At 43.0% G+C, this 19,054-nt stretch overlaps 2 protein-coding genes across 3 annotated transcripts in view; one reads left to right on the top strand and one right to left on the bottom strand.

Moving 5' to 3' along the window:
- The first annotated feature begins 1,127 nt into the window (after nt 1-1,127).
- On the top strand, nt 1,128-13,797 carry scamp1 (secretory carrier membrane protein 1). Of its 2 annotated transcripts, XR_014570419.1 has the most exons (10): nt 1,128-1,314; nt 2,941-3,021; nt 3,232-3,345; nt 6,259-6,364; nt 7,321-7,449; nt 8,060-8,219; nt 9,012-9,113; nt 9,212-9,329; nt 10,636-12,493; nt 12,538-13,797. XR_014570419.1 is itself a non-coding variant. In XM_083784799.1 (9 exons), exons 1-9 carry the CDS (start codon nt 1,258-1,260, stop codon nt 10,786-10,788), a joined length of 1,020 nt encoding a protein of 339 aa, XP_083640925.1. In that variant the 5' UTR covers nt 1,128-1,257; the 3' UTR covers nt 10,789-13,797. The 2 variants fall into 2 exon arrangements, 1 of the variants encoding a protein (XP_083640925.1); XM_083784799.1 differs by having other exon boundaries at nt 10,636-13,797.
- A 337-nt stretch (nt 13,798-14,134) lies between these two features.
- The window catches only part of LOC310871554 (LHFPL tetraspan subfamily member 2a protein-like), a 13,404-nt gene continuing 8,484 nt past the window's right edge, over nt 14,135-19,054 (bottom strand). Inside the window, exons 2-3 of the mRNA XM_083783141.1 lie at nt 15,996-16,783; nt 14,135-15,565 (exon numbers count right to left, since the gene is read on the bottom strand). Of these exons, the coding sequence (XP_083639267.1) occupies nt 15,309-15,565; nt 15,996-16,407 (669 nt within the window). The 5' untranslated portion in view covers nt 16,408-16,783 and the 3' untranslated portion in view covers nt 14,135-15,308. The remainder of the gene's footprint in view (nt 15,566-15,995; nt 16,784-19,054) is intronic.

Below are 19,054 nucleotides of genomic sequence, written 5' to 3'. Positions count from 1 at the left end.
TTGATTCACTTTAAAGTTGTAACAGTTAATTGGGCCTAACACTTGTACAGTTAAACAACAACGATAATTTACATATTTAGCCTACCTCCAAAGTCTCCATATCCCAGTTTCTCTTTGAATCGACTCCACAGGAACACAGGAACCGTCCCAATTGGAGTTTTACACCACATATGGTTCTGTAAAATACCAGAAATCAATGGGATTAGTGCGTTAATAAGGTTAAATTCAGCTGTGGATCACATTGGTGAGATCTATCATCCAAAAATTCAGCAATTTTGTAGTGACTCACTGTGTTTCACTTCCCACTGATTTGTAACTAGGGTTGCCACCCGTCCCTTAAAATACAGAATCGTCCCTTATTTGAGAATTAAATGATGCGTCCCTTATTGAACCAATAAGGAACGCAGTTTGTTCCTTATTTTCCTAAATATTCCCTACATGTCAACACTGAATTTAACAATAATGAACAAAACAAAACACAGGAAATATTAAAGTCAGCACAATTGTTCTAGCGGGAGGCACACACTACCTAAAGTAGCCTAAACCAGTGGTTCCCAAAGTGAGGTCCGGGGGGTTGAGAATCACTGTGTAAAAATCTTCTCTTATGGGGGTCGCTGGCATATATTTTATAATGGGCTGCTGATGTTGTTATGCTCATTTGGAAAACAAAATTCTACTTCAAAAGTTGTGGATAGCATACCATAAACAATAAGTTGAAGGGAAACTTCAACGTATTGCTTCAACGTATTGCTTCAACGTATTGCTTCAACTTATTGCTTCAACTTATTGCTTCAACGTATTGCTTCAACTTATTGCTTCAACTTATTGCCGGCCTTGCCGCACACGCCTGCGCCGCAAGGCCGCGGCAGGCGTAAAGAGTGTCTCTTATTTCAATATCTCAAAGGTGGCAACCCTATTTGTAACTCTGACCAAATGTAACTAAATGGACACGCAAATTAATTAATTCAATGTTTATACTGTGCCGGGGCCCCCGGGGTAGCGTTGGGGGGACCACCATGGGAACCACAACCTCGAGCACCCCTGTCCACGGTGCTGAAACAGTGACGTATACTGGGCCGCACAACATCACGCCTCTTCTTCTCCTGCCATCTTTGTGCTAACTTGCTAAACGAGGGGGGTGTCTGCCTGTCGGGAGAGAGACTGCGGGGCAGCGAGGCAGATCAAGGGACCGAACATTCCCTGGAGAATCGGGGAGCTCTTCTTCCGCAACAGGAACCTCCACCCGAAGGCTGCACAATGTCCGATTTTGACAGCAACCCGTTTGCAGATCCAGACTTCAGCAACCCTTTCCAGGTAGCCAGCCGGCTAACACTAGCTTGTTAGCCCCAGTCAGCTATTATTATAGGCCAGCCAGGAGCCAGCCTCTCCATCAGAAAGCCCGTTAGCTGACTTTTAGCAAGACGAGCTAATAATCATCTCTCTCTCTCAACACACAGCTATTTGGGAGGTGATGATTATGGTGTACATAGTATTGCCCTGGGTATATTTGTCTATCATAAATGTTTACTTTTCGATGAATTGAGTACAGTATGAGCCAGGACACCAATGGAAACAAGCCGAAAGGTTTTTCTGGTTTCATCCTTTGAGCAGACATTTATATTTCTACTGTAGCCTACTTCCCCGTGCCTGTCCCTGCAAACTGTTAATAAAGTATTCAATCAAACACACACACACACACACACACACACACACACACACACACACACACACACACACACACACACACTGTTTTAATGCTCTCTGTGTAAAGATGAGATGATTATGCGACTCTCTGCTGGTTGTTGTTGATTTGATTTAATGCTGCTCTGCCAGAACAAAGAACACATGACAGTTGGACGTAAAACATTTGTTGTAGTGGCGTTATAATAACTACACAGTAAAGTACACAGTGTACCCTGAGTTGACCAGAATTACATTAACGTCACACAACATTTTCTAAAATAAAACCACCTTTGCAATCGTTCAATGCATCACAGGCAAAAGGAAACGTGTAGGCTAAATCAGAATAGAGCCAAAATTATATAGTGCTTCAGAAAAGGACCCCCCCCCCCCAAATAAGGCCTGTAGCTTCCATAACAACTATTTTCTGCAACCACTATCAAACTTGGACTCATATATCTGTCCTGTCCTGTCTATGAACACATCACTGCTGTGTGTGTGTGTGTGTGTGTGTGTGTGTGTGTGTGTGTGTGTGTGTGTGTGTGCTGCTGTAGCCATGACTCCTGTGTATACTGTATACACAGAACATCATTGAATTCTTTGAGGCTTCCATTGTATTAAGTGGCCCTTCCTTCCTTCCAGACCCTACATTATCTTGTCATTTTCAGTTCCCTCTGCTTCACGTTCATACTTCTTTTTTTATTGGCTGCCCATGTAGCAGTATGTGGCTCAGAGCCTCTGCCTGATGGCCTCAAAAGTCTAATATCTCCCCCAGTCCATAGGGATATCCCTTTGGTCTAGTGGTTAAGATGTTGGACTTTCACGCGGGAGACCTGAGTTCGAATCCCAGGTGTTACATTGTTGCCGTGACCCGAATCGGGTTAACCCGTGGGAGGAGGTCAAAGGGGGCTGAGTGTAGCAGAGTGGCTCAGAGCCTCTGCCTGATGGCCTGAAAAGTCTAATATCCCCCCCTGGTCCCTCTGGTCTAGTGGTTAAGATATTGGATATTCACGCGGGAGACCCGAGTTTGAATCCCGGGTGTTACACCCACAACACCAGACTGCAAGCATTACATCTGATCTACTCTGTTTCTAAACTTTGCCCCCCATCTCTCTCCCTCCTGCCATCACCACAAATTATAAAACCCTGTAGGAGCACTGACTGACTGATGTGCCTATTATTAGAGCGACAAGGCAATTCATGTTTAAGTGGCTGCAGTAATTCACCCTTTCACATCCTATGTGGTTCTCTGAAATTTAGGATCCTTCAGTGACGCAGGTGACCCAAACTGCCCCCCCTGGTGGCCTGGAGGAGTATAATCCCTTCACAGATGCCAGAACGGTCAGTTTAACCTGCTCTATTGTGTGTGTGTGTGTGTGTGGTGTAGACACCACAGGTTTAGTGTCTTTGCCTCTGATTAAATTACTTCATTGGATCCTTTTCCCTTTTCTCTTCGTAATATAATGTGTGTGTGTGTGTGTGTGTGTGTGTGTGTGTGTGTGTGTGTGTGTGTGTGTGTGTGTGTGTGTGTGTGTGTGTGTGTTTTTGTAGGCACCCCCTGGAAATGCCCCCAAAGCAACTCCTGTCCCTTCCCAGAACACACAGCCTGCCATCATGAAGCCTACAGAAGAGCCTCCAGCCTATTCGCAGCAGCAACAGACACAGGTATCCACCCCCCCCCCCCCCCCCCCCACACACACACACACACACACACACACACTGATTTAAATGTTGTACACTATCCAGTATCCATACAGTAAACTTTTACTTGTGTCTCACCTTTCATATACTTGTCTCTCTGACGGCCCAACAGCGGTGCAGTTGGGTAGTGTTTCATCTCATGTTGCCTTCCTCCATGTCACTTAAGTGCCTTGCAGAGTTGAACGTAATCGAAGCAAGAATACATACAGAACGGAGGGTGAGAAAAAATTCTCCCTTGCGTTGCGTCAGTTACGTGATCCGTCTGCTTGCGTCAGGTTGGGATCGGATCGCGAGCCAACGCAACCAATGGTCGCGTTGCGTACCTTGCGTCGAGGACACCCTGCCCACCTGGAGGCAGCAGAGAACAATGTTTTGTTTCCTGCTCTGCTCCTACCCCCGAAGCAAGAGGGAAGCCACTCCGTTGTAAAGAATAAACACGAACAGGGCATGGCTATCTATCTCACATTATTTCACTGGACGCCAACATGAAAGTTAAACAGGACAACGTTGTACAAGCTATGATAGTTGTGTATAATTTATAGTCTCCTACATACTTCCATTTGGTGACAATGTGATGTTTACAGACGCGACCAACATGTACTATTACAAATGCTGTTTGTTTTGTTGACAAGCTAGCTTGCCAGATTCTGTGAGTGAAACAAGCGACCAGGTCTATGAAAACAAACCCAAAAGAAGTAACCAGTTTCACCACTTGAGCCCGATTACATCAGCTATATTCAAAAAATAATAATGAAAGCAAGTCCAAATAAGCAACTACACTTCAGAAATAATCCCAAACTAAAGCAACAGGCAACTATGGATATTAAGCTATATGTACAGGAAAAGTAGCTGATATTAAGCAGAACTGGCAACTCTGCAAACAAGCGCTGTCAATATATAATTTATACGTTTCATCCTAATCAAGGCAATAAAAAGCATGTCATCTTGCACCATTAATGACCTACCACCTGTTGAATCAGAATTCAGGACGCCGTCAGAAGATGTCATGATTGTCATCTCCAGTCATAAGACATGATGAAGAGCACTGGCTTTTGTTAAATACATAACGTTTACAATACATTATTATTATTATAACAGTACACATACACATACAGTACATGCAACGTTTGAAACCACCAACAGTTAAAAAAGGCATGGACAAGTAAGTCAATGACAATTGTTTATTGAAATAAATATTACGATGGCGATAACTGCAACGCTTTGCTTGGCACATCATGGTCTGCATGGGACCGTTGGGACGTCCTGGAAGAGAATAAAAAGGCACAACATATTACACAGATGTACAGACAGTGAGGAGTTTGAATTTTAAGTGAAAAGAACGAATACTTGTAACAGAGTATTTCTCCATAATAAAAATGGCTAGCCAAAGCTAAATGGCTAACTAGCCATAGCTGCTGTCACCATAGAGCATAGGTATAAATAATATACTCTAAAGGTTGTCACCTGTCTTAATGATTGTTGTTGGTCCTTCTGCTTGATCTTCTTCCTCGGGAGTTCTCCATCACAGTTTATGATGGCATAAATACTGGTGTAGTTTTGACAACCAACCATCATCCCTGCTTGCACATTACAGTGATTTATAATCCAACGCAAGAAAACACAAAACAATGCAAGCGACGCAAGGACTATGTATGTTTAAAATAACCTTGCGTTTTTTGTGTCCGTTTGACTCCCCCACGCAAGGAACAAAACGGACTATGTAGAGGCCTTAAGTCCCTTCTTATTCTCTAGTGCAGTGTGATTCTACCAAGTGCTGCTTAATTTCTCTCCTCTACTTCACCCACAAACTACTGTAGAGTGTAAAGAGAAAGTATGCTTACTAGTTACTTTACCTGCTAATTAAAAGAGACATCTAAGTATCTGTGTCGTGTGTTTGTGTTCCGAACCCCTCTCTGACCGGGCTTTTAGTTATAGGATAGTTTGTTTTTTGGACACAAACTGAGTTACTCATGCCAGCAGACAGAAATACGCTTATGCACTGCATAGAGTCCTGTTTTCAGCGATAAGCCCAGTTGTCAGCACCAACAAATGGGGTGACTTAAAAATCCTTTAAGTTACAACACGCAAACAAAATCAAATTTCAATAGAATTGGACAGCTTAAATCAATTATTTCTTGGAACTATTTCCTTGTAGAGAAGGGCTGTCAACAAATAAAGTAGTGCTAAGATCGGTCTGTTAGAAAAAAGAGCAAATGCTAAAGTTGTTGTTTTCAGTTATTGATGATAAAACAAAATTGTAAATTAAATGTTTTTTGTTAGCTTTGATTGCATTTCCTGTTGGCTCAGTTTTGTTTGACAAGCTATCTCTGGCTCAAGCGCTCGTATCTCTGAACACATGCCTCTCTGCATAAACGAATGTCCTGGCATCGATATCACTACGGGATAATTGATGGCGAGGCGGTCATTGTTGAGAAATAAACCCTTCAGGATGATTAGATCCCAACGTGAATTGGAGGGATCTAATCATCGTGAAGGGGTTTATTTCCCAACCATGACCGGCTCGCTGTCAATTATACCGCTTATTACACGGCTACTTAATAAAGAAATTAATAAATTGACCCTAAAAGTAACAAAACTAAGGGTTTCATTGCTTACGGAGATGAAATGTCTTGTTTCAAATGTAATTTTTTTTTATACATGGCTGTCGTATTAGGGTAATGCAAAAATCAAGATGAGCCTTCGATTAGACAGCGGCCTGTTATTGAGCTCTGCAGTCCATTTATTTATTTATTATCCAGAAATAACACACCAAGTTGTGTAATACATGTGAATAACTCGTACAACTTTATTGTCAAAATACCTAATCGATGGCTTTAACTTATGGTGAAATGTGATGACTATCTCTGTATACATTAGGATCAGGCACGTGCTCAAGCTGAGTTGCTGAGACGACAGGAGGAGCTGGAAAAGAAAGCAGCAGAGCTCGATCGCCGGGAGAGAGAGTTACAAGCTGGAGGTGTAGGTATGGATGCGACTACCGGTTTTACTATTAACCACAGTTTAAAATGCCACAATTCATTAAGCGTAAGGCTCAGTATAATGGTGACATGGGCGGTGGGGGGACTGTTGAAAAGCCCTGCATGCAGAGATCCTGCGGCCTACAAAGTTTTACTTCCAACGAGATATACTTTTACATTTATTTATTATTCTGTCTGTATTTTTTGGCTATTGTATTGTTTATTATGATGAATTCCTGTTCTGTTCTTTGACTATATAGAAGTGTCTATTTGTACACGTCTAAATGTTTTGATGAATTGAACATGGTGGACCCTCTTGTAAACAAGTGTAATGCTTAATTGGGTCGTCCACTCACAGTTAACAGTCTTTGTATTGAGTTTGTGCTTGAAATGTACTGTAATTCTGCAAACTGTTAATAAATATTTCAATCAATCAATCAATCAATCAATCAGTTTGTCAGCAGCTGTTAAAGGCAGCAGTTGTTTGCTTTTACCGCCAACACCCCCATCTGGTGTCTGAATTGTGTACTCCAGGACCGCCAGTAGTTCATTCTTTATGAAGGACCCTATTACTTTGAAAGCCGTTTCACTCGGAAAGTGGATAATTTTGGACTAAGTTTGGACTAGGAGGCGTCAAAATGCGATCTCGGGCAGTAAAACACTTAAAAGCCAAGACATGGGGAAAATATAATAAGACTTCTAATTTACAAATGCTCATGTGATTTTATACAGCCACAGTTTTGTGGATGTAATTCTCGTGATAATCCTCCCACCCCTGGCTGAAGGAGGCAGTAATCATCTGATGCACTTAATTCACTTAAGCCTAATTTAATAGTCCCTAGTACAGCGGTTTCGCTTGCCAAAAAGCACTGTATCCACAAGCTAACAACATTCCTATTTAGTAGATTTATTCTCTGATAATCCAGACACTATATACACACTAACATTGTTGTTCCCATAGGGCGCAAGAACAACTGGCCTCCATTGCCAGAGAAATTCCCTGTTGGACCGTGTTTCTACCACGACATTTCCGTGGACATCCCAGTAGAGTTTCAGAAGACTGTCAAGATCATGTACAAGCTCTGGATGTGTGAGTGGATCATGATAGCCAGAACACCACATGACTTCTTCCTGAGGAATTCCACATGTGACCTGCTCTACCAAAATCAGTTGACAGGCACTGAAGCTAATTTGTTGTGGCTTTTTATAACTCGTGAATATTGTTTCCATATTTGGGTGAGAATTTTTTAACCACTTTAACCCTGGTGTCCCAATTCTGGGCATGTCATAACAGGCGAACATTCTATGAAAATAGCAAGCTCACAATGTGACTCATTTGAGCAAAGAAATTTGGTTTCCAGGGAAAAACAAAGTATGGTTTAAGGGGTTACACTTAGTTGTAAATTAATTGTAACGTCAAACATTTCATAATAGAATGTAGTAAGTTAAGAGCAGCTGCAGCACTCACACAAGGGCTTTTCCTTCCAGAGAGGAAGGTTGATAGGATCTGTTGATGGGCATTATTGTTTCGCATGAGGGGAAAATCTGTGCGAATCTCAATGAGTGCCCAATGTTTCCCCTTTCCTGTAGCACAGAGACCTCAAAATGAGTTTTCAGTCGTGGTGATTTTGGTTGAGCAGGACATGTCATCCACATAAAAACCATATATGTGTGTGTGTGTTACATGTGTGTTTTTCCAGTTCATACGGGGACACTGTTCGTGAACATGTTTGGCTGCCTGGCCTGGTTCTGCGTAGATGCGACCCGTGGTGTAGACTTTGGCCTGGCCATGCTGTGGTTCATGCTGTTCACCCCCTGTTCTTTTGTCTGCTGGTACAGACCGCTCTACGGGGCCTTCAGGTAAATATATATTAGTTTCAGAAATGAACAATCCCATGCGTTTTTATAAGGGGGAAAGGGTTGCTCCTTGATGGAAAAAGTCAATAACTGACTACATTGGAAATAGGAGTACGACTCGTACCAATGGTGCTTGTGAAGCAAGCTGGACTATAGTTCACCCAAACGTCCTCTCAGGCTACATAAAGAGGCAAATGTGCATCAGGTGGTTCAATAATCTAAACAATAATGTTTTTATTTGATTGATGAATATCCTAAATATCACACCCAGAGCACCCCTCCCCCATCTGACAACGTTGTCAGCGGTCTGTCTGATATAATAGCCTTGTTAAATTATTAGATCATTAGAAATTCTGTAGCCGCAATGAGTCACTCAGGTCAGGATAATATTAGATAAAAATGAATACATTAATTAGAATAAAATGTGCTATGTCTATGAAACAGTGTTTAAAGGAGTTGAATATGGTATTTAATACTGCAGGGTTTTTTTTTTTAGAAGTCCAGTAGTTGCAAGTTATTTTAAAAAGAAAATGGTAATGTTTAGTAAGATGCAAGAGTTTATGACAGTAGCCTACTTTTCAAGGGTTTTAGCTTGCCACAAGCTGGTTTAAAGAAAACATGGACTGAGGCAAACTGTCAGTCACAGTTTGATGAAGACGTGGAAGTGTTCATTATGTAGATAAGTGCATGCTACAGTAGAGTCACTCAGTAACCCTCTCGTGAACTTATTGTACCCCTGTTCATTTTCCGTCACGGTTTTGCTGCTCAGCTTCATCTTTCAATTTTTTTCTACAGGAGTGACAGTTCCTTCCGCTTCTTTGTCTTCTTTTTCATCTACATCTGTCAGTTTGGAGTTCACGTGCTACAGTCTGTTGGTATCACCGGGTGGGGAACCTGGTGAGTATTGTGCGCGCGCGTGCGTACTGTACATGCATTTGTACATATATGCATATGCGAGTGATTGCGTAACAATGACATGACTGTTCTGTTGCCAGTGGTTGGATAGCAGCTCTTACTGGATTGAACACCAGTATCCCTGTGGGCATCATGATGCTGCTCATCGCTGCTCTGTTCACGGCACTGTCTGTAGGCTCGCTCATCATGTTTAAAAAGGTAACGCACCCACAAACTTTCTATAATTCCAACCTTTGTTTTTATAAAACAGTCGGGCATAATCTATCCTGTCCATAAAGACTCTCTTTAAGTCAGTTTAAGTCACAGTACTGTTAAAAAAAGGGATAGAAAAATGTGCTCCCCTGCCAGGCCAGGTTAGCTACCCAGGGCGTGCAAGATTTGGATGTCAGTCATATAGCCAATTTAATGGAATATGGAAAAACTGACTGATACATCTTGGTCACAGGACTCAGGACTGCAGATATAATATGTACATATTTGTGTTAGTTTTGCACAATGTGTAGTAGCAAAAAGTGTGTTTTGAAGAAAACGCTAAATCGTGGAAAATCTAGTCTGGCTCAAATGGCGGAAAATGGAGTCTGGCACAAATGACTAGTTGCGTCATTGAATGATGAACCATACTTTTTTGATTGTAAGACCTACGGTAGAAGAGTTATAGGCCCGAATGTGAAGTGGGCCTACTGGGACTGTGCGTGATTCACTCCAATCGGTCAAACAGTGCCCGATATTTGCTCTTTGGGAGGAGCAAAAACATACTGTAGTATCCGGCCTGGCAGACAATTAATGTGTGAAAGGCCATTTACCGGTCCACTCGCCAGTTAGTCAGCAATCTAATTAACTACTTAGAAATGTCTTAAATATAAGTTGCATATGAAATAAACATTGAATTAAAATTCCCTTTATCTTGCTAATAGTAGTCGATTGGTGTATGTGTTATGTTATTTGATGCTGTAGATTACAATGGTAAACTGTTTTCATGTAAAACTCATTGCTTTTATACAGTATACACAGTAAATTCAGCAGTATTCATTTATCCATTTGTAACTCTGACAGTGTGCAAATGTAACGAATTGACCCGTTAACAATGAGGATTTTATTGTCTAGGTCAGTGGTTCCAAATTGGTACAAATTGACAAATATTACATAAGAAAGAGGCAAACATTGTGAATGTAGCCGAACTACAAGCTCACAACACCTCGCACTGCGAGGCGTTGTGAGCTTGTAGCTTGTAGTGTAGAGCTTGTAGTTATTTTCACAATGCTTGTAGTTTGGCTATTTTGTGGAACCGAGTCAAACTAAATGTAATGTCTACAATTCCAAGTACTTGTCATGGGGGGGGGGGGGTCCCCAGTTCTACTAGGATTACTTTGTGGAGTCGCGGCCTAAAAAGTGGGAACCCTTGGTCTACTATAGGTAATACAAAGAGGTAATGTTGTGAACAAAGCCTGTTGTTGTAGTACTTTACTCAGAACCCATATCCTTTTCCCCTGTCCTCCTTGTCTAGGTGCATGCGTTGTACCGTACGACCGGTGCTAGTTTCGAGAAGGCTCAGCAGGAGTTTGCCACTGGAGTCATGTCTAACAAAACCGTCCAGACTGCAGCTGCCAATGCTGCAGCAAATGCCGCAACCAACGCAGCCCGTGGCACCTTTAAATAAACACGCCATGCACGCCAACATACACACAATCCAAAGTTGGAGATGTACAACTCTGGTTCTGCAGACTCTTTGATTCAATTGTTTCATTTGTTTCACCATAGGCACTGAAAAGAAAAATGAGTGGGACTAGAATTTATGAAGCAACCAGCCAGTGACCAGAGTTGTCCACCTTCACTTGAGAACAATTTACCAATGAACATCCTCCACCTTGTCTGCTGTCCAGTCAGGTCACTGTGTCTGCTCACACACCCCCGGCTATCCTCTCAAGGTGGAACCGATCATGTGTTTGTGTGCATTGCGCACTCCATGTGTGCACGCACATTCATCTTTCACTCACTCTTAGATCAGTGTTTTTCTTCGCCCCTTTGCCCTTCTGTCTCCTAACCATATGGATCCTAGCATCCCTATTCTGGGCATGTCATAATAGGCGAACATTTGGTGAAAATAGACGATTTAGTTGCACCATGATGTGAGCTTGTAGATCGGCTATTTTCACTATTTGACTTACAACGAAGAACATAGGGTTTGAGTAGTTACGGTAAATGTAATTGCTCTAAATTGAGGGGGCTTACTAGCTGGTTCAGGATGTTTAGCTGTCACGGTTGTGTGTCTATCAGTACACAGAGACTTGATGGTCTTTAATTACACGTCTTGCCGTAACCGTCCTTTTGTACAGTAAACGTACATGAGGCAGAGGTTAAATAGGCACTAGCCGGAACTTACGAATATTTCAGTACTTTTCTCTGTCATGGGGACAACCTCCAAACGTATGCCTGTCTGAAACATAAAGTTGAGTCATGTAAAGTGATAATCTAGTAATGGTGTTTTGCACATAACCCTGTTGTTTTGCTCACTCACACTGAAAGTACAGTGTATGTTTAAAAGGGTGAACATTGCGTATGAATGTGTTTCACTGAGAAACAAGCGGAACTTCCTTTTTATAATACAGTGTTGTTGTGCCGAAAGGTAAAACTCATCAACTCCCATATCAGTGTTTCTATTCTGAGACTCTCCAACCCCCACCAGCCCATCATTTCCTACTCTAAATTGTCTACATTGAATGATTAGGCTGACTGGGTTGGTATCTCTGTGGCTTTCTAAAACGTGATGGCATGATAATGACATGCATGTATAGCTTCCTGATGGTAGAAATTTCCTCAGCAATGCCAATTTGGATCAAGCACTGATTGGCTACAGGGTAGCTCGGTTTGGGGTAAAGTCTGCCTACGTTAGTGTCCCCTTGATTTTTATCTAAGTGAGGTCAGGGGGTGTTGCATGTCCCCCGACTGATTGGATGATGGCTGAATCTTTCTGTGATGATACACTGAGCACCCAGCTTGATAGGTCAATGCTCCCCCTCCCCCCACAAACGTATAGTGGATCACTTGGCCCTTCCCGTCGCCTGTGACACTTAATCGATTGTAACTTTAAGGAGTCCCCATACTGTTATTTATTGCATTAATCCCAAACCGCTACATGGCTTTCCCACTGTTTCTGTGGCTCTTCATACATCTATCAGATTAAAAAAGAACTAAAGCTGCTATGAATCCAGTGGCCTCTCTGGTCTAGACTTCTAGAATGTTCTAGACTTCTAGAACGGTCTATGCCTTTCCCCATAGAGAATGGTCTAGACTTCTAGAATGGTCTAGACTTCTAGAATGGTCTATGCCTTTCCCCATAGAGAATGGTCTAGACTTCTAGAATGGTCTATGCCTTTCCCCATAGAGAATGGTCTAGACTTCGGTAAAGCCCAGAATTGGTTTTGGAGATTAATTTGTATACATGAAAATAGTATAAATGTTGTATATGTTAACTATACATAGATTAACATGCACTTATAGACACCTCAGCGTTTCAACACTGACAAAAGACGATCCTGCTGAAGTTTGTGACTATACATAGATGACTGTCAACATGAACAATGTTCATAGAGAGTTGGACATGACACACATTCAGTAACATCTAAGTTATGTGACTTATTAAATACTGATAGTATACACTATACAGTCTTAAACTGTATACAGACTACTGCTGTGACTGTAGTCAAAAGACACGAGGATATCCTTTGTATCCTGCTTTAGCTGGTTCTGAGGGTGCCTTGCGTTGTTGTGGCGGGTGTTTTGAGACTCGTGACTGGTACTACTGTTATTAATACCCTTGTGGATAAGACTGGATTCTAGTGACTGAAATGCCCATGTGTGGATTTTAATGAAATTGATGGTCAAACTGTCAGTATTTTAATTGTCTTCAATGCACATTTATGTTTTTGTGTTGAACATAGAAAGCAACGTGTTATTTTATTTATGGTGTAATTTAATCCATTTGTATTTTGCTTTTGTTTTGATTTTACATTGTGTATTATTTTGCGTGATATTGTATTGTAACAATATCATCCTAGCATTGTTTATCTAGCATTCTATGACTTCGCAACTGGACCCTGGATGAAGTGTAGACATGTGAATGAATGTGCATGTATTTGGATGATCTATTTCAAAGCCATTCAGTGTTATTCCTATCCGCTATGTCCTGAAAAGCTGTGAGAAATCTACCAAATGTCCATATAGATTTGTTTTTAAATCTTGTATTCCCATAAAGCACAGCTTCATGATGTGTTCCCTCGTCACATGTGCTGGTTCATTTCATTAAGGGCAGTTATTTTTTTCTCCTTTGCTATCAGTGTTCTTACCCTAAGCCATTCTCAGTGGTATAAACCAGTATTTGGTCAATTGTTAAGATGAGACAACGAATGAGTGTTGATGTGGCTAGCTGGCCTTAGGTACAGGATGCCTTTGTGTATGGAGCGCTCTGACACTAAATGCTGTTTTATTAGTCTACGTTTATGTTCTTTACCATGTGAAATTGAGAAGAAACAGATCTAAAAGGGACACTTGTATATTTTGTAAAGTTTAAAAATTGTTCCTCATCAACCTTATGTAAAAATGCACTCTTGTCTCGCCTTTGTCGCATGTGAAATAGTTTCAGTTTTGTATATTTATGGTATTAACATTAAATAAAAAAAATTAAGAAATGTGTACCTATCATTCTCACAAAACCACGCATTCTGTATGGCTTCATTATTTTTTTAGTGCTGAGATCTCAGGACTTTACTGTGCACGGATTAAACTCTGGCCTAGATTGAAACGTCATTGCATTTCGAACCTCCCATGGAAAGAAATGTGTGGTTCAGGATTTGGCATAATCCACACCCCCATAAAGAAACCGTCCACAAGTTGCAGTACTACCCACCCTCCACCACTAGGTGTCAGGATTGCTTATAGCCATAGTTTGCTTTTACTATGGACCCCATCCAAAAGTCATACTGTACATTTATCACACTTAACATACATTTACTAAACAAGGAATGGTTTATTTCTTTCCATATGAATGGGTACAGAGTACAAAAGGGATTTCCTTCCTCACACAGTCATCTTTTGACACATGCAGCATCATCCCACATGCTACAGATGCAAGCATTCTTTTGTTAATATAACAAAAACAGTGGACAGACATGTTAATTTAAGCACATACAGTCTACAATGCTATATGGTACAAGTCCATGTTACTCACTAGTCCAACTCTCTTTCATTCGCACTGACACACAACTCAAAACAAACACACTGAATTATTGCACATCTCATCTACAATGAACATAAGCAATCACATGAATCGTGTTACATTTACAGCGATTAATATGTAGTGTTCCAATGCATTTAAACACAGAGTACGGAACATCAGAATAACTAAGATGCTAAACTATGATGCAGTCTGCTTTATTTCATTGGCAAGGATCCCTGGACGAAATCTCACCACAGTAAAACCTATGACAGGTCCTTCCTATGTAGGCCTGTGCTCTGCTCTGCTCTTTCTCTAAACACGGCGGTAATTACAAACCCACACAGACAATTCATTTCACTGGAGTTCTTCCTTTGAAGATGCTGGCACATCTGAACTTAGCTAACGAAACATTTACTGCCCTGCCGTGCCATGGGAATCACAACATCTGGCCTTTAAAAAAACCCCTTAAAGGTTAATTGCCGACATCACCACACACACAGACCCAACATATGCAAGTGGTTGGCGAGTGTTTTAGCTGGTCCATCTGAAAGTATTCAGAGTAGTTGGTTGTTATTTACTGACCTGCAGGTGAACTGTGTGAATCACCTCATTCCTGGTTTGCACAGCATGATGATACAAACAAGCACATTGTTTTACAGTCAAAGTTCAATTTGTCCTCTATCTATAACACAGCACAACTCCAGTACAGTGGTTAGATTAAGGCAGGAATTTAAAAACAACATTATTCCTCCAACTCACGGATACTCTTTAGCCTGCTGTTGTACAGAGGCCATTGTGGTTTTTTAATTTTATCTGGCTACACTAATGCTTGAGACGGTATAATCAAGGTCAAATAAATGACAAAGGTTCCAGATTTCAGAAAACTTCCTCCAGGCTTTCACGAGAAAAACTGGGCACAGGGTGACATCCCTGTCTGCGTCTTCTGGTCCCATGCCCCTCAGGGCTCAGAGCAGGCAGATCAGGCTCTTTCCCTCCTCAATCTCCTCCTGGACTTTATCGCTGGAGGTGGCAATCTCCGCCTGCGCTGAGAAAACGGCACACAGGAAGGCTGCCAGCGTTCCGCCTATCGCCGCATAGAACGCCCAGCCCAGAGAGCACTGGGCCGGCCTATAAGGAGAGGCCTCGGGACCGCAGTAGTCGATCACTTTCTCTGAACCCCAACCGGCAGGGTACAGCATCAGACCCACCATCAGCAACAGCCCTGGAGGTGGAAGAGATAGCGGGAAGGATGCAATTAACACAAGGCCCAAACGCAGCTGGAAAACATGAGTCAACTGTCAGAGTTGTAAAGAAATCAAAGGCTGCTCTATACAGCTATTGTTCAGCTGACAAGAATTGATTCATGGGGTGAAGAACAACTATACGTGAATGCAGACACACACAAACACACGCACGCATGTGCACATGCGTGCACACACACACACACACACAGCAAATGATGTCACATGACAAATTAGCTGCATGACAGACCTGTCTAGACACACACACAAACACATACCTGTGTTAAGTCTGTGGGATCACGATGCAGTGGGAGGATGTGCATACCGATGTGCGCTTTATTCTACAAAGCCGTGTTATTGGCTGTGAGAAGAAAGGGGCACTTTAACGGTGACGCACAGCGCGGGTCTTACCTGCGATGGCTTGCAGCAGCCCGCAGATGTTGAAGATGCTCTTCCTCAGGATGCTCTGGAAGCACAGGCTGAAGATGGAGATGCAGGCCACGCCGCCGAGCACGAGCGTCCCGGCCGCCAGGAACAACATGGCGGTCTGCCAGAAGCCACTGGCCACTTCGCCGAAGGTGCTGGCGTAAGGGCCGCAGCTGACCCCTCCACCCCGGGACCCGATGCGGAGGCAGCGGGCATAGAGCCCCAGGGACGGACGGTACTCCCCGGGGTGCACCCCAGCCCCTCCGACGCGGGAGTCGGACCGGGGATACCCGAGCAGCCAGTCAGGGCTCATGAAGGCAATGAGCTCTGCGAACGCCACCACGATGCTTAGCAGGGTCCACAGCATAGATCGACATGTCACTATCACGTGGCACATGGCGGAGCCTCTCTCTCGCTTTTCTTGACACAGGTCGATGACCAGCGGTGGGGTTTCTACAGAGAAACGCTAGTTTACAGCAACACCCAAGCCAGAGGGGGAAATAATAACCCTATAACCTGGAACCAGGAAAAAGCCACGTTCAAATTCCTTAGCAAAAATAGTCGCCGGGTAAGAGATCGTTGCAGGAGAATGCTTCCCCGTCCAGATCCAGATGTTGATCTGATCCTCCCTGAGTAAACACTTTTCCCTCTCTCCTCCGTCTTCCCTCTCTTTTCTTCTTCCTCTCCAGGTCTGTTTTGGTCACCGTGCACACAGCTACTACAATGCTCCGAAGCAGCTTCCCTCAGCCATGGCAGCTCTTGGAGAAACACACCTATGGATTGGATTGAGACACACACAGAGATTGTCAGTTGTATATCAGAGACAGAGGAGAGGATGTAGTCATCGTGTGGGAGGGAATGAGGGACCAAGCGTGCATGGGGGAAGAAAGGGGGAGAGTGCCCAGTAAAATTGTTAATTTAACTCTGAACTCAAGCTTACAAGGAACGCCCACATTCTGTAGCAAGCATGAACTGATTACTCAACCACTGTGAATGAATCAGCGAACTGTTCTACCACTTATTCTGCTTCCTCTTTCTCTGTCAGCGAGAGAGAGAGCTGTTGCAAATTGTGTCTGACCACCATTCTTATACAGAGACCATCCTCTCACCCAGGGTGATCAAACACACACACACACACACATACACACACACACACACACACACACGCACGCAGGCACGCGCACACGCACACAGACACACACACACACACACACACACACACACACACACACACACACACGCACAGCGCGAGAGAGAGAGAGATGGGGTGAGAAAACAGTAAGATAGGTTCACATTCATTACCAGCCAGATGTGACTTCACTATGAGCAACAGTTCCAGATGTCTGTTGATTTAAGGCCATGAGAGTGTTGGAAGAGTCATGGTGAATCACGACACACACACGTGCACACACACAGTCACACACACAGTCACACACACACACACACACACACACACACACACACACACACACACACACACACACACACAGTCACACACACACACAACACATTCAGAGTTCCGAGCTTCACAGTCCTTTCACACGTCTAGGTGTGTGGGTTATTTGTATCTAATGTATACTGACAGCTGGACACTCTTTGCCACGAGCACCTGTCAGAGCATCTCTGCACTGGCTGTCTCTAAGCATGCTAAAACGTCACAGTTCTAAATCATTCTAGTGCTAAGCCCATGACATGTTACTGTGTGCAAGCACGGAAGGGCATCCATACAGCCACTGACAAATCCAGGTCGTTGTGCTTGTAGATTTGGTATTTCGAAAGTTGAAGGTTTTGTGTGTGTGTGTGTGTGTGTGTGTGTGCGTGCGTGTGCGTGTGCGTGTGCGTGTGCGTGTGTGTGTGTGTGTGTGTGTGTGTGTGTGTGTGTGTGTGTGCGTGCGTGCGTGCGTGCATATGACCAGTTTCCCAATCAGCCTGATTGGGAACACTGTTGCTATGTTATGATTCTGTTGCCGCAGCCACACTACTGGGCCTCCATACAGACGTGTCCTCATGGGAGGTTTAGTCCGACAGCCCTCTGACATCATCACTCAGCCTTATGACATACACAGGAAACTATGCGGGCTCTGGTTCAGATGCTGCACAGTCTCTTCTCAATGAAGTTGTTGGACCTCTCCCTCGACCGTCTCTGAGGAGACTGAGGTTCCTCTCTGAAGGAACTGGGAGGGGAGTTGAGGTCAGTGTCTGTCTCCAGTCTCTATCAGTAACAGAATGCATTATAAATCAGGCTTTATGCTTTGGCTCAGCCGACTTGTTCATAAAAAGGGGTGGGATTGTTAAAAGGATGATAATGAGGAATTGTTATGTTAAGATACTGTTCTGGTTCTTGCCTGTTGTGTATCATTTAAGCAGTGTTGAAATATGCAGTGCCAAAAACAGTCATTGTAAACTGATGCAGTTTTATCTAAAACAAGCTATTGCATGAGTCAGTTCAGGGAAAAGCACTCCCGGGCCACTGAAAATCCTCATTGAATGAGTGTGTTGAACCTAGTTCAGACAGATTCACGACGAGATGAAAACATTTTAATGTTGCGGAGGTAAATCACAGCGGTTTGCATTAGCCCCTAAGCGTAACCACATGAACCCTAGCATCCCGTTTCTGGATAAGTCATAATATTATAGGTGAACATTCTGTGCCAAAATATGCACATTCAGCAAAGATGTATAGCAGATCTACAAACTTGCAGCGGGTTGTCGGCTAGTAGATCTGCTATTTTTTGGTGAAGAGATTTGGTGTCGCAGCCAGGAAAAAAGGAGGCGACCGAGTATAGTCCACTTGAGGACCGCGGTCAAGGAAAATATAGGGGTTGAGTGAGTGGTTAACTGGCTGATCTGAAAGGTGCTTCACAACCACTACAACAGGGTCATAACAACAAAGATCATATCATATGTGGCAACATCTGAGAGGCTGGAGGACAGTGAGATCACCAGAGATTTACTTCAAAGGGACTCTCAAGGTATTTCCTATACTGCGCGATGTTCAGAGCTCCACAATCATATTTGTAAATGGTCTATCAGAGATCTGATAT

The sequence above is a fragment of the Protomyctophum parallelum genome, assembly GCF_964188405.1.
Source record: "Protomyctophum parallelum genome assembly, chromosome: 15".
Taxonomy (NCBI): domain Eukaryota; kingdom Metazoa; phylum Chordata; class Actinopteri; order Myctophiformes; family Myctophidae; genus Protomyctophum; species Protomyctophum parallelum.
This window is presented reverse-complemented; position numbering and strand designations above follow the sequence as displayed.